A 15,848-nucleotide genomic window follows, 5' to 3' on the forward strand; every position below is an offset into this window, starting at 1 on the left:
ATATCTTGTCCTCCCTCGCATTGATTGTTCGTTCGCCTCTAGCATGAGGTGCATTTCCTCTGAAAAAGCTGTCACCTCCGCTGGGCAGGCGATAGTACTGTCAATTGAGCCATCTTCTTAGCTGAGGGTTGTCCAGGATTCCCATTGGTCTTTGTCTGCTGCTCCGAGTGCTCTGTCTTTCAATAGGGATGCTCGCAGTTTGTCAAAGTTCTTGGCAAAAGTCAGGATTTTTCCTGATTGGTAGTCTCTCTCTTCCCTCTCAAATTTTCTTTGTTTCCTCGCAATTAAATCTTTTTCAAAATTGGAGATACGATCATTCACAGTAGATAGTATCTTTTTCACCTCATTTTGATTTGCTTCTGTTGCAAGGTCATCAATAATTTTCTTCTGTATCTCTTCAACTAGTTCCTTATGTTCTTCCCAGGCGTTTCTTATCAGAATTTGCAACATGTTTTTGGAACAGGCGCTCGTGTTTTCAAGCCATGCTTTTAGTACTTCTGGCTTTGGTTTACTTAGGGTAGGCACAATGAAGATTCTTAATCCACGAGGAATGTGCTCCACTTCTAAGTAGTTCTATATATATATATTTGTAATATGAAAAATACAAGTTTACGTTGTCTTAAAAAATAGTTTACACACGAAAACCCACCATCCAAGCATTGCAAGCTTTAGAAAAAAACTAGGACCCCCCAATAACATACCAAATTGGGGTTCCACAATTTAATATGACGATCCAGTATACGAGAATTTTCTAATTTCCAACATTGGGTCAATACAACTCCACGGGAGTGGTTTTGGTTACCATGACAGCTCTGTGGCAACTGCTACGCACTCCCTGACATAGCAAATAAGCCCACGCATTGAGACGGGACTCCGGAACATCTGGCGCCGCCATTTACACCATGACGAGTGGCACGCCTGGGACCGGCTCAGAGACCAGCCTCCGTGCTGCCGCCAATCACCTCTCATCTAGACCAGAGGGGCGCAGCCAGGTTTGGAAACACTAGCCCGAGCTCTGAGTGAGAGATATATACTTATACCAAGCATTTTTCCCTTTCAGATCAAAATAATCGTTTTCCCTTCCCACCCACAGTAGTGGGTCGGCTATCACCTGGCCTACTTTTCATTCCTCTTCTGTTTACCTCCCGGGAGAAAGATCTACAGCTATAAAACAGTATATTTTAATGTGTACTTTTGTTGTAGGTGTTAAATGTGATATTATATTGTTTATGTTTATGTTATGATTATGTGGCGGTATTGGATTATGTGTTTTGGATGTGATGCATTGAATATGGTTTAAAGTTGGTTGGTTATTGTTACTTTTTATGATTATTAATATGAATATTTTTATCATATCAGTGTTTATTAAATTTAGATTTTGTTATAATTGTTTTACTGAAAAAATATTTATGGATTTTTTTTAAAGAAATTATTTTGTTCATTGGTTTAGCGTTTGTTGTCATTTTTGAGGTATCAGATAGGTTGCTACTTATTTTTTATAATATGCTTTTAACTATTTTTTATAAGTAATGAAGTCCTTCTTTTATTGATGAAGAGTTTGACTTTGAATTGTAGTATGGGGTACATTATTTTAGTTTGTTTGCTATGTTTTGGGCTAATTTGGGTAACAGATTGCTCCATTATTAGTTCTTGGAAGCTTTGCTTTCTTTGTAGTGCTTCAATAAATTTGTATAAAATAGATCGAATTCTGCCTAATGTGGATTGGAAGACATTGTGCATCTTTCCACTGCGTTGTTTGTTTTGGCTTCCTGCGCCGGGGTACTGTCATAGACATTCCATCCTGGTATCTGGAATCTGGCTTGGCGTCTGTGTATTGACTGGTGCAGTCTGCCAACCCAAGTGTCTTCAAAACAGTCCATTAAGGGACTAAGGGCCTGATTATGGCAGGGGCACAGCGGTGGGGGTACAGCCACTGCCACTCTGGTGGTCGGACCTCCCTAGTACAACTTTGGCAGTGAGACTGGCATTGTACTGCTGCAACTGCCTGGGTACTGCATTCCCAGGCTGTCCCGCGATAGTCATGAGCTCACATTATGCTGGCAGTGCCTCTGCGGCTCCACCATGCGTATTACGAGTTTCAGGACCACCAGCGGTGTCATGGAGGTTCTTCCTCCATGAAACTGCTGGCATTCATGAAGTAAAGGGGGCTCTATAGGATCCCCTCATGCCCATGAATAAGGGTGCATGCAGACTTCACAGCCCATTCTGTGCTGTGGCAGTCCTAGGGCGGTGCCTTTTTAAGGCATACATAGGGGCCTTTGAAAGGCACCGCAGCAGGACTTCCAGGGCACCCGCCCACCAGACCATGAAAATCTTGTAATCTGGTGGGTGGGTGGCAGCCCTATTTAGCGGTCCTGGAGCAGGGCGGTACCATGTAGCCCACTCCAGGGCCACCACACTTGTAATCGGGCCCAAAGTTTGCCTTAATTTTCAATATACTGGTTGGCTACCTCTGTGACAGGGTCATAGGCTAGTACTATCATTTTTTTATTTTGAAGGCGAATTGGCTGTTAGTGGAATATCCACACTTAGGGCCTGATTAAAAATGTGTTGGTCCTACCACTGCACCACCACTGTGGTGGTCAGAAGACTGCCATATTACAATGTCACCACTGACCCAGCAGTGGTATTCCTGATGGCGGGGAATATGTTTTCATATGGCTCAGAGCAGGTGTGTGTATTTTTTTGCTGCACAAGTGTGCAATATACCCATATGCATGAACACATGTGAAAAAATACTACGAGTACTTTTACCGTTGCTGGAGTAGCAACCATAGGTACCCAGTCCTGTCAATTGGTAAATACTGCAAAACTGACTTACCTAGATTATTGTGTAAACAGGGTGGTTTTCTTTGGGGTCATGATACTGCTGTGAAGGAGGACCGTGAGCGGAACGAATTTACCGCCCAGGCCTAATATCCACCATGTATGCTGTATAACTGAGTGAATGGTTTGTGGCACATTTTGAAGGTGCCATCTATCATCCAGATTTGACATTGGGTAAGTTTCATCAAGTTGTTTGCTGTAGAGAAGATGAGTATTTGTTTTTCATTTTTTGGATTGTCATGTGAAAGGATTTGTTCCTCCTTATGTGGTATTTTTAAATTTAGTCAGGTATGTCTTTGTATCTTCTAGGGGCAGGTGGGGTATCGCTGGTGGATTTTTTAGTGTGTACAAATACATTTTTAAAGCGGGATAGGTGGTAGTTGGCCTGTTATATGTTCTGGAACTTTGTATAGTGTTTCTTTAGGAACTTTGCTTGTTGCTTCCTGGGAGCTAGTGCTTGCCTCTCTTTTATCTTTCTATATATCCTGTACCTCTATTGCTGTCAAATTTGGGGGAAAGTGTTGTGATCTCTAACTTTCATTACAATGTTATCTTTTGTAGTTGCCCTCCTGTAACATACCTTAGAGTAATATTCAGTACATTTCCAGTCTATAGTTTCTGTTGATGCACTTTCTTGGCTGTAGGCGTAGCCCATGTAATTTGATAATTGATTTCCTTTCTGTGAAGGGATACATTTGGAGGCTTCTGTAATTTTATCTATAAGTAGTTAAATAGTATAAATATATATTATAATTTAAATTTTGCATGTTTGTTAGTTACATGTAAAAAAATGAAGTTACTTGTAATTTGGTGTCTGGTATGTTTTGTTGAGATATTTTGCATGGTTTTGCAGCTTTTCTTTTCAGTTAGTTTTAACATGGAGGAGGTGCTTACTTTTCATTTGAAGAGAAAAAAAGTTAGATGAACTAAAAATGGTATTTTGTTCCTACTTTGCTGAGGCTTAGGGAGTTAGGTTTATTATTGATAGCTGTTTTGGTGAGTTTATAATTGATCAATTATGTATACTTGCTTTATTATATGTTCTTGATATAAAATACCAAATAATTAAATTAATTCCTATTTTCTAAGTCTTGGGACAATGCGGTCAGAACAGGGTATGCAGTTCCTGTAGAGGGGGACCAAGAGGCAATTAACAGAGAAGAAAAGGGCAGGTACTTCAGGTAAAGGAAGGACGATGGTGGGGGGGGGGGGGGAGCTCGTATAAGGAGCAAGGGCCCTCACACACCCCAAGAGGTGTCATGCTTCATCAAAGGGCAGCTCCTCGTTGGGCAGGCGCTGCAATACCCAACGGGCCCTGCACGGGGGCTCTTTGCCAGAGGTCTTCATTGTAGTTTGCCGAAGGGCCCAAGATGAAGAGGTGTGGGAGTATGTGCGAGATGAGTAGAGTGGGTGTGAGTGTGTGTCTAAAAATAGTTAAGTGAGTCCAAAACAACTTTATTCGCTGGACGCTAATGCTATGGTTAAAACCTACAACATGAGTGGTTGCTGGCTAGGAGAATTACACTTTCTGCAGCTAAAGGTAGAGGTGAAGTGCGGGAGTGGTTAGTGGGCAACATGTTTCATGCCTCAAATCTCTTAACGGATAAACAGATTTCACCTGGACCGGGGGGAGAATAACCTAATCTACTCTGCAAAAGAAGGACGGTCAAGTCAGTGTACTTCGAATATCCGTCCCTGGATACAGAATTCAAACTGGTATTCAAGGTGCAAAGGAAGAGTGGGAATAAAAAAAATCTACCTTCTGGTGATACCTAGAAGGGATATTGGGTAGGCCCCAACCTGGAAGGCCTGGACACTAGCACACTGGCGAGGGCGAACAACTGGCCGTAGCTGCTCCTGCTCGTGGCTCCTAATCACATCTGGACATCAGGGATGGCCACATTTTTTGTTGGGAATTTCTAAACTGCTTGAGAATGAAATGGTTGTGAAACCCCAGTTTTATAGAGAACCTAATATTGGATTTTCTGCCGTTTTCCAAGTATTCAGATTTTTGTAAATGAGGAAACAGACTCAGCTGGAGCTAAAGTGATTTTCAGAGCACCACACAAAATTCGGTTCAGTGGTAAGCTAAGTCCCCTGATTCCATCCTCTAAACATAATTTCCCAAAATTAAGGGCTAGATTTATGAAGCCCTTGCGCTGCCAATGCATCATACATGGCAGCACAAAACAACATAAGGGATTCGGTGAGATTTAATGAGCCATTCAAATCCACCTTGCATGACTTAGTAAATCCAGAGTAACAAAAAGCAGCGCATGCTGTTTCCTGGCATTACTCTGTGTTGGTGTTCTCTGAATGGATCGTGTGAGCTCCCCGCATCCATCCATGGATTTTGACCCATCCCCAGATTAACTAAGATTACTATTCCTGAGGCTGTGTCAAAATGCATTGCCTTCCCAACAAGGCAAGGGCGTAATGAGGAGAAATATATTTTTTTCTCTTCATTACTTTCTCTTTCTATGTGTGCTGCATTGGCACAAGGGTGTCTGTGTTGGCATTAGGCTGCACTGTGTGTACAGGTGCAGAGAAAGAGCAGGAATCAGCCGTATATTAGTAAATATGGCCAATTCCTGCTCTCTCCATTTGATGCAGTGTAGCAAGTTACTTTGCTTCTTTGAAGTGCGCCAAATGACAAGTAGAACTGGGCCTAAGTGTCTTAAGGTATCGGAAGGGGTAATGATGGTGCCTGGTACTCCTCTAAACGTCTCTCGTTATTTTTAGTCCAAGGTATGAGCATTTGCCAGTTACTGTGTAGCCCACTGGGCCTGTATATGAAATGCGAAATATAACCACTCTCACACATCTTACATCTCTTTTCTCCCTTCAGATCATGGATGACATCAAATGTGGGATCCAGTACGCCTTCCAGACCCGCAACTCGCTCACCTTGGCAATCAGTGGGTCTGGGCACTGTGCAATGGAAGCAGCTTTTTTCAATTCTCTGGAACCTGGGGAGACTGTGCTGATTGCAGTGAACGGCATCTGGGGTGAGAGGGCAGCTGACATCTGTGAGAGGATTGGTAAGTGGACTAGTACAATTATGAGAACAGAAGTATGTAGTAGAAGTTTATCTTTGTAAGTCCCACGGAGAAGGTTCGCCAAGAGAAATAAGGAGGCATCTTGCTGGATTATGAGGACACTTCTGAAGGTGAGCCAAAGAAAAAAAAGGCAGCATGGCTGGAACTTAACCGGTATAGGACAGATACGAGGACAGTATAGGTCTAGGCAGCAGGGCCGGACTGGCGGTAGCGGGCACCGGGCGTTTCCTCAGTGAGCCGGAGGGGTGGCAGTAGGTATTGTCACTGGTGTCCGGTTTTGCAGTGGTGCTGCAATATCCCCCTCTGTAACAAAAGCAGGAGCTTTGCTTTTTACTAGCAGCCCCCCCACTCCCTGTGCCAGTTGAGCAGCAATCTGCTTGGGCTGGTTTCTGTTCCAAGTCCAGCCCTGCTGGGCAGCTACGTAGGACACCCGCCCACTGGTTGGATATATGACTGCACTTCAAAACATCAAATTGTGCCTCTCTTGTGGATTGAAGGGAGGCAGCAAAACGCTATGACTAGTGTAAGGAAAGTTTAACCTGACCACATATGTAAGGACTATCATCCATGACACTGGGCAGAGGAATGGAATTGGAGCCTGATGATGTAGGAATGTTCTGTCGTTGTAATGAAGATGGCAGTCGAAGCTTTACGATGAAAGGTAGCCTTCATGAGGGGCAAAGGAGCAGAACAGTACTCAGACAGGAAGTTAAACAAGCAATGGCAAAGCCAGAAGCTCTCACCTTTAAAAGGTAAATGGAGACCTATTGGCTTTGCCAAAGCTTGTCTGCACTGGTATGCCTGTATCACAATGCATGAGTGCCGGGAAAGACCTTTTGCATGCATTTATGTTAGCCATTGTGGAATGGAAAGAAAAACTATTTCAAGATCCCACTGTGAGTGCACATGTGGGCATATGTTGTGAAGCATGTACATGTATCCATCATGAAAAATGCGTGTTGATACACCCGTGGCTATTTTCCTATTATTTCCTTTACTATTTCAACACAATAGTGTTGCAAAGTCATCCTCTGCCCTGGGCAACCCCCAACATTTTGCGGAATAGTACTGGTGGTAATTGACTCTGACTGACCCTGGGCTCTGCCTAAGTCAGTGCTATGCTGAAAGAGACACATTTAGAAAACAGTGAAAACACCTACTTACACTAGGGTACACTAAGGGTTGGGGTACCCCTGTGGTTGGCATGGCCTACCCCATCAGACCCTAATAAATATTAGGGCAGGGGATTAAAACTACCTAGAAGCCCCAAGCCCAGAATAGGGCATGACAGTTTAGAGGCCAGCAGCTTTGTTTCTGGACTTGCATGTGTGCACTGCTGAAGCCTGAGGTCAGTATAAAAGTAGCTCTGGGTGACAGGGCTGCTTTTAAAAAGTAAATTGTGCTCAAACTCGACTTTGGGGTTTGGGGCACTCAAAAATGGATAACCTACAATGTTTTGGCATATTAGGAACCCCTGGGTTCTTCCCTAGGTGTCCCAGGGGTGGGAGCCAGGTATTTATAAGAAGACTCTTATAAAATAAGTTTTATATGCCCTAGGTTACGTGAAATTTCACATTTCACTCCCCTGATTGTAATAAAGTGCGGCCCAAATTCGACTTTGATGCTAGGAGCCCTGTGGAGGGAGGATCTTGAATATTTCTACAGATTCAGAACCCCTAAAGTCTCCATTAGTTTTGTCCCATAGGGTGGGGGTCCTGTAGATATAAGCAAAGTACTTATAAAATATGTTTTTGTAAGTCCTGGTGCTGGAAAAATGGCCCAAGTCATTTTTCCCATTGCAAATCCCCTGCTTAACATAGCAGGAAGTTATTAACTGATAACTCGTGATAGGAGAGGGATAGAAGTACCATTCAAAGACTTCCCCGAAAGGTATTCATAAACTCAAGAATATGATATGGTTGAATTTCTCCTAAAGTGTACATACAGGAAGTTATAAGACTTTCTTGTTTGTAAGTCCATATTCAGCCTTCCAGTGGTCTGTCCTGATTGGTCAGAGTTAAGTGGATTATCCAGACTGCCTTAAAGAGGTGATAAAGTGCCCCTGGGGTTAACCAGATCTGCTGGGAGGGCAGTGTGCCGCTACACAGGAATGCCAGAGCAGGGGGAGGAGTCGTAAACCATGGTCTTCAAAGAGAAGAGGAGGCCTTAGTGTCATTTACAATTCTAACCTTTTCACCTCAGCCACAGCTAGGCTCATGGAAGGAATGCACAGATGTAAGGGTGGAGTTTATGGAAGGTAAACCATCCTAGGGGAGTGTTTAGCCAGCTGTTACCTCCCTGCTGGAAAATCAGCCATTATGAATTTGGAGGATTTGGTGCACTCTGGGACAAAATATTGCCACACTCTACAAGATGTGGTCATATTCTTGGGGAGTTGCCCCGCTCCCATTGGTCAGCAGTGACCTCCAGCTTGACCCAGAGAACTTGGAATAATTATCTGAGAGGGGCAGAGCCTCTCGGATCTGCTGCTTGAAACTTAAGAAAGCAAGACGTTGCCATGCTGAGAAGTTGGGGTGCAAAATTCTAAGGCCTGCCCTCTGAAGACTGCACCATCTGAAACTACAGCCCTGCGGATTACCTTGCTGTAAAAGAACTAAAGAGTGGACTCCCTGCAATCCACAGGTTAACAGAGCTCACCTGGACCATCCCCATAAAGGATCCTCAACCTGGAGAAATACCACGGGATTTGTGAGGGTTTTATCCAAGTGGATTGTGGGAACTGAAGTCCTCAACTTTTAAGCACCATCTTGGAGCTTCCAGACCCTTGGAGTGAGTTTGAGACACTTTAGGACCCTTTGGGGAACTTCAGGAAGAAGTTCCAGAAGGTTGGAGAACTTTGGAGCAACTTTGGAAAAAAGCTCCATGACGGGACCGCCTCAACCTGGCCAGCTAAGCCGCCTGCCTTCAACGGTAAGCCGGCCAAGCCATCCAGGTTAGTCCCACTAAAAGCTCCGTAGGTTCGACTTCTAGAGTTTGACTGGGAGTAAAACAAATCTGAGGCCGGCGAACCCTCACCGAATCCGGCCTGGTGAAGACCATCGAGAGACCCCGTGAGAAAAAGCTCTGTAAAAGTTTCTAAGTCTGAAGGTAAAAACTGTGACTGGGACCTACTGCGAGTGGTAGCCGCTCAGGGCTCCATTGCGGTCGGCCTGAAACTTTCACTTTGAGCTGGTCTATCACGATCAGATATCCCAATAAGGCGCTATATGTTTCTAGGTGCTATGTAATGCTAAATCTTTGACAATTCGTATCTCTGGTTACCTAAATTGGATTTTTGTTGTTTTGGTGTCATTTTAAAGATACAAATATGTGGATTTTTATTATGTGATGTGTCTCTCAATTATGTACTGAATTGGTGATTTTAAATGCTTTACATACCTGTCTTTGAAGTTAAGCCTGTCTGCTCACAGCCACGTTACAAAGGGTTGAGCATCGGAATAATTTTCCAAGACCTATGCTGAGTCCTATCATGTGTTAGTGACCTTATTGCCAGTGGCAGACCTGCATTTCCCCCTACCAATAATCCACTTTCCAACATTTGGTGCTCAGCGGTGTGGATGAGGACTTGTGTTTAAAAGTACACCTTTCAATAAAGTGAATTAAGATTATAAAAATCCTCTAAATTGCCTTAGATCAAACTTTTGAGTTTGATTTTTGGAATTTGGACTAAACTGTTTTTAATCCATTGTTTTGATTTTTCAAAATTGTTCTAAGTCTGTTGTGCCTAGTTGCTGTGACCCAAAACTAGGGAACCATGGAGCTAGACCTGGCTAAATTGTCCCAGTTCAAGATAGCTGATCTTAGGGTACAGTGTAGGCTTAGGGGGCTGCCTGCTTCCAACAGGATTAGGAAGGCAGGGTTACTTAAGTCCCTACAGTCCTGGGCTGAGGTAGCTGAGGAGATTCAAGGGGGGATGGAGGGTGTATAGTTTGGGACAAAACGGATTATGATATATTTGGCCCATCGGACCTTTTGAAGATTCCACACTTATTTAAAAATTCATTAAGTGACTTTATTATCACTAGTACCTATTCTGATGATTGGGACTTCAAGACTGTTAATAGCATGAAGTCTGATCTAGAACAATCAGAAGCATTCTCTAATCATGAATACTTAGAGGGTTCATCAGATTATGAACAGCTTTATTGTTATAACCACTATGGTCATCATTTCTTGCATAAATCTGCAACATCTAAAAATGTATTTATGTATAACCAATGGGAAGATTGTCCTACACCAACAAGGGGTAGCTCAAAAACGTTTGCGAACAAATTTCCATATTTTTCAGGTTACAATACATCTAATCCAGAAACGTTTTACTTTAAAAATGTGAAATCAACAGGAACGAAAAATATTTTAACTAATACAAAACAGATTTATTCTGCATCCTTTATTGCCCAACTGTCTAGACAGGGTTTTGACTTTTGGAGACACAAAATCGGTCTGGGGTACAAAAGATTGGCAAGTACAGGGGAAATAAGCTTTGATTGAAGCCTGTATCATCCCTCAGCAAATAATGTTTTTGAATGACATTGTCCAACAAACGTCTTGCCTTGGGTTAGCCAAGACCAAAGACATGAACACTCCGTGCATACCTGCTCTTGCAAGTAATAGCAGTAGTAGTAATAAGCTTTATTTCGATATAAAAACATATCATAAAAGCAGAACATCATATCATAAAAACAATTTAGCAGTAATCAAAACAAAGCAACTTACAATTCATTTTTCCATTAAAAACATCTCATTGTTTGCACGAGAGAAAGCATTATATAGATAAAAATAAAATAAAAGGGAACACTTTATTGGATCATCAGTTGTTTAGCAGTTCTTATACGCCAAGCCCAACCTAGGAATTTTGCCAAACAAATGGCAAAAAAGGGTCTAGCATCTGAAAGCAGTATTCTTATAGCTTCCAAATGTGAGCGAGTTCCCAGGCTCCTACAAAGAGGCTTCAACCACCTCCGTCTAGGGGCCACATAGGCTCTACACTCAAACAACAAGTGTGCAACAGATTCAAATTTTAGCTCACAGAATGGGCAGTAGGGTACAGTTTGCAAGGGTGGTTTCCAGGTAGAAGTAAACTTGCATAAAGGTAAAACCCCGACCCTAAATTTAAAATACAATGCTCTGTCGTGTGAACTGTGGATCAGATCCAAATATGGTTCCCTAAAGGGGATGTCTTTTACCATCAAGAAATTGGCAACAGATTTTGGATGATTTGTTTTGCCTACTCTCTCACTGTCCACCCATGACCAATAGGCCTTCTTCAGTTCTTGTTTTGGAGGTGCTGTTTTATTTTCCCACGCAGCCCCTAGACCCAGCATGTACAGAACCCTCTTGACCTCCCTAAGCCAGGAAACCTTGTGCCAACCAGGTAAGGACAGTAAATCTTTTAGGGCGTCTGCATAGCTGTGGAGTTCGGGGACATTCCAAATTCTGGACCATAGTAATAGAGGGCGTAATTAACCTTGCTCACAGATTGGGCGGGTACCTGCGTCGAGCAAAAGGGGGATTGTGGGAGTGCTATGGGGTAACCTCATCAGATCTTTATGAAATTTATTTTCTAGGAGGGCCAAGGTGTCCACTCTCTGGGTACCCCAAAGTTCTGCGCCATACAGTGCTGCACTCACAACCCTACCCCTGTAAATATCAAGAAGTGCCCCAATGGGTTTTATGGAGGAAGCTCGCTGTTCTTTGAGTAGAGCACCAACAACCCTCTTATGGGTTAGGAACACTTTTTGGTGATGCGCCTTCCAGCTCATACTATCACTAAGACGTATGCCCAGATAGTCAAATTCTTTGACTCGTTCTAATGTGACAGAGTCTAGAGCGGGGGGTTTAACAGATTTCTTGGGGGGGTTAAGGACAAGAAATTTGGTCTTACCAATGTTTATGGCCAATCCCTTGGTGTCACAGAAGGCCTTGAAGCTGGAAAGTAATGACTGTATGCCCGCAGGTGATTTCGAAATCAGAAGGGTGTCGTCCGCAAACAGGAGCGTCGGGATTTTCCTTCCAGCCAGGGATGGTGCATCTGCAGGATGTTGGAGGAGGTGTTCCACCACTCCGTTGACGTAAAGCGAGAACAGAGTGGGGGCAAGCACACACCCCTGGCGGACGCCCCTGTCTACTGGGATACGCGGTGTTTTTTCTCCCTGGGCACCCCATCTGATTTGGGCAAAATTACTGTCATGAAATTTTATGAGCAAGGCCAGCAAGTAGGGAGGTAGACCTAACCCATCGAGGACCTTCCACAGTAATGCTCGTGGGACCAGGTCGAAGGCTGTTTTTAAGTCTATAAAGACTAGGTATAAACTGCCCCCTCCTAGCACCACTACTTTCCAATAAAGCATTAAGAGGCGGAATGTCTGCTCGATGGTGCCTGTCCCTGTTCTAAAACCCGCTTGACAATCAGACAATATCTGATTTTCGTCCACCCACTGCAGAATCCTGCCCAATACCACTTTCCCCGCTACCTTTTGCGTCGAATCCAGCAAACTGATGGGGCGGTAATTAGCTGGGTCTTCCCTGGAGCCTTTCTTAAAAATGGGGACAACTTCAGCGCCCCTCCAAGAGTCAGGGAAAGACCCCCCCAACATAACCTCATTGAGAAGTGCAGCAATTAGTTTACTCCAGAATAGGGGATTATTTTTTATCAAATCGCCCGGGATCCCATCAGGGCCTGCCGCTTTGTTAGGAACAATGCACCTAATTGCCTTCTCTACTTCCAAGGTAGTGAATAAGCCTTCATTTGGTGGGAGATCTGTGGGGCTGGGCAGTGGGACCAGGTCTGATTGTGGAGGCCCTGTAGGGGCCGAATACAGCTTCGCAAAATGGACAAACCAAGCATCGCCAGGGATATTGCAAGTCAATTGTTGGTCAATGGGCTTTTCTCTTGATCTTAGCAAGTCCCAGAACCCCTTGGCATCTTTCCTTGTGCTCGCCTCCGTTAGTTCTCGCCAAAAGTTGGAGTCGTATGCCTGCTTGGCCTCGGTCACAAATTTTCTATAAAGTTTCCTTGCAGACCTGATGTTAGCTTGATCTTTTCCTTTTACTGCAGCAACAAGATCACCCTTAGCAATTCGACATTTAGATGTAAACCACTTTTCGCTTGCTCTAGGAGCTCCTTTTGAAGCGGTTCTGGAGCAGGGTTTGGGAATGATGAACAGCCCACTTAGTGCCGTTATAGTCTCTGTAAATAACGATAAGACCATCTTGCTGGTGGAATTTGTGATGTCGAGCCGAGGTTCAGCCTCTGATAAAATGATTCCGGCTTGTGTCATCCTTGCCTCATCTGCTGAGACTCTTGCCCATTTCAGACGTCTGCCACAGTTTGAGGGAAGAATCTCATGTGAAGCTTTCCATGTGTGGTCAGGAGTTTCTTGATTCCCAATTTGCCATGGGACAAAGATAGTTAAGGCAAGAGGGTTGTGGTCGCTATCACAGGTCTCTATAACCTCCATGTCGTGATGGTATGGCCAGAGGTTATAGTTGAGCATGATAAAGTCGATTCTGGATGAGTGACCCGTCCTATTGTATGTATGGGCACCCATGGGGTCTGATTTAGAACGCCCATTCGTTGCTCTCAGGTTGTGCTCCATACAAAGGGATCGGCTCAAGGTTCAAGATAGGGATACCCCTCCTGTTATCCTCATCATTGGTATCCAGAATATCTTCTTTAGCTAAAGGCTCAAAACAGCAATTAAAATCGCCTGCTAGAAGGACAAGGGAATCGGCGTCACAGGCAGCCAAGTTGTTGCTTAAGCCTAATGGATTTAGAGATGCTCCACTCCTGTTGCCCCTTAGGTAGAGATTGAATAGTTCTAATTTCCTTCCCCCTTTGTAGTGTAGTGATATCCATTGAAGGTCAGATGTTTGGGTGGTCCTTTGGGAAACACTAAGACCTAGTGCTATGCTGATCCATATTAAAAGACCGCCGGACGGGCGTCCTTTAGAACCTTGGTGATGTACAGCCGGGACAAAGAAGGTCGAAAAACCCACTCTATGTCTTGGTTCCTGGCACCATGTTTCCTGTAGAAGACAAATATCGTAAGGTGCCAGGAAGGCATTCCATTCCGGGATGTCAAAGTTGCGTGCGAGACCAGCCACATTCCAGCTTAAGATCTTCAAAAAAGGTTCACCAGATGTAAGGTTTTTAGGTGAATGGATAGGAAAAGGAGGGTTTACCACAGCCGGTACAGTTGGTCTTGGAAGAATCTCAGTCTGGAGAGAAGCTGAGGTTGCGGCTCTATCAGGCGGGTTAATCTCCACTAGTTTACTTTGAACAGGAGGAGGGGGGATCAAGCATGGTAGAACTGTCCTCATTTCCACTCTATTGCAATCTAGAGTAATCGCTTTAGTCGGCGCCATGTCACGGGGCAAGCTGTTCAAAAGCCCGCCTTGGATAGTTAGAAGGCCGTGAGTTAGATTTCCAACGGTGTCTACATCCTGTAGTGTCGTTGCTTTTTCCAGTTGTGGACAGACGGGGAACATAGAGAGTCAATCAACCTCCTCTAGGCCACCAAATCTATTGTAGGTTGAGAGGCCATTCCAGTGTAGGAGAGTATTCTTTTGCCTCATAGGATGGGTATTCCATGGGTGATGCTGCACCAATGACCAGTTATCAGATTGGGTGTGGGCTTGTCGTGGAGGATAGAAATAGGATAGCGGCCTTGGTATGACTGAGGAATCTTCGCTGGTTGGCCAGGAACAGATATGGTGTGCTGTGTGTGGGTCGTCGAAAGTCACAACTACACAGTCCCCTGGCTTAGATTTCTTTGTTGGACCCACCCAGGGTGTTCTGCGGACCATCAGTACTCGGCTTCTTCTACCATTGGGAATCGGCCTGTTAACGTTGAGCCAATGCATAATTTTATTTTTCAGTGACCAGTGGTTTTCGTGTTGGTCGATGTCAATCACAGGAACGCCTGTCAACACGACCACATAGTCATTGGCCTCTGGGGTAAGGTCTATGTAACCCCCTCTAAAATTATCTTTTAGGCGGGGGCCCTGGGTTTCAACAGGATGGGGTCTAGTAGGTACCCCCGAATTTGAATTTGCTTTTTGAAGCTTGGAGTTCCCTTTAGGAGCCTGTGGTTTGGGGGCCTGATGTTTAGCGGTTGTGGAAACTTGGTCCACGGCCACAGTCCTCGGTTTAGGAACAGGCCTTGCAGCAACAGGAGCTGGAAGGGGGTGCTGCTCAGCTTGCAAGACGGGAGCTGACGATAGTGGGTCAGTTGGGGACAAGCCCTGTTTTTCAAGACTTCTCAGGCCGAGAGTGGCCAGAGCAATAATGCTCTTCTCCATCTCGAGCAGATTGTTTTCTATCCTCGACAATCTTAAGTGAAGTGGTGAGAGAAGTTTTTTAATGTTTCCCAGAGTTGGTCAATAAATTCCTTATCATTCCTACCCAGGTCCTGTGCCTGCACGCCCTCATCTTCTAGGGTGGTAGTAACTAGACCCTCTCCCTTGCTTTGGTATGATGGCTGAGTGCTCGGGGAACTCTCCAGTAAAACATTACGTGCCGGGGCGTTAGTCATTGTCAGATGGTGAGAGACTGCAACTTTTGCCTTCTTCCGAGAATAGGCTGAGCGTGATTGGCGTTTTCTTTTAGGTTGTGTACCGCTAACGCAAGAAGTGATTGGGAATGTTTGGGGAGGTGGATTGAGGGTGGGAGTCTGGGCGTGAGAGGATGTAGGGCAATTTGTCCCTTCTACAATACGTAATTGCTCCAAGGGCGGAGAGAAGGTAGAAAGGATCGGGGGCTGGTGTACATCGACCTGAGTGGTGGTACTATTTGGGCGGACAGGACGCTCTGGAGTAACAGAAGAGGCTATATGGCCTAAGGATGATTTTTTTGAGAGTGCAATTACTTGGGACAACCTTCGTGCTGCTACTAGTTCGAGGGATACCCGGGTTTGAAGT

At 44.5% G+C, this 15,848-nt stretch overlaps 1 protein-coding gene across 1 annotated transcript in view; it reads left to right on the top strand.

The window, feature by feature from the left end:
* Nucleotides 1-15,848, top strand: part of AGXT (alanine--glyoxylate aminotransferase) — a 465,350-nt gene that overhangs the window by 78,591 nt on the left and 370,911 nt on the right. The window contains exon 2 of the mRNA XM_086944021.1: nt 5,696-5,888. Within this exon, the coding sequence (XP_086800147.1) occupies nt 5,696-5,888 (193 nt within the window). The remainder of the gene's footprint in view (nt 1-5,695; nt 5,889-15,848) is intronic.

Source organism: Lissotriton vulgaris, chromosome 11 (assembly GCF_964263255.1).
Source record: "Lissotriton vulgaris chromosome 11, aLisVul1.2, whole genome shotgun sequence".
NCBI lineage: Eukaryota > Metazoa > Chordata > Amphibia > Caudata > Salamandridae > Lissotriton > Lissotriton vulgaris.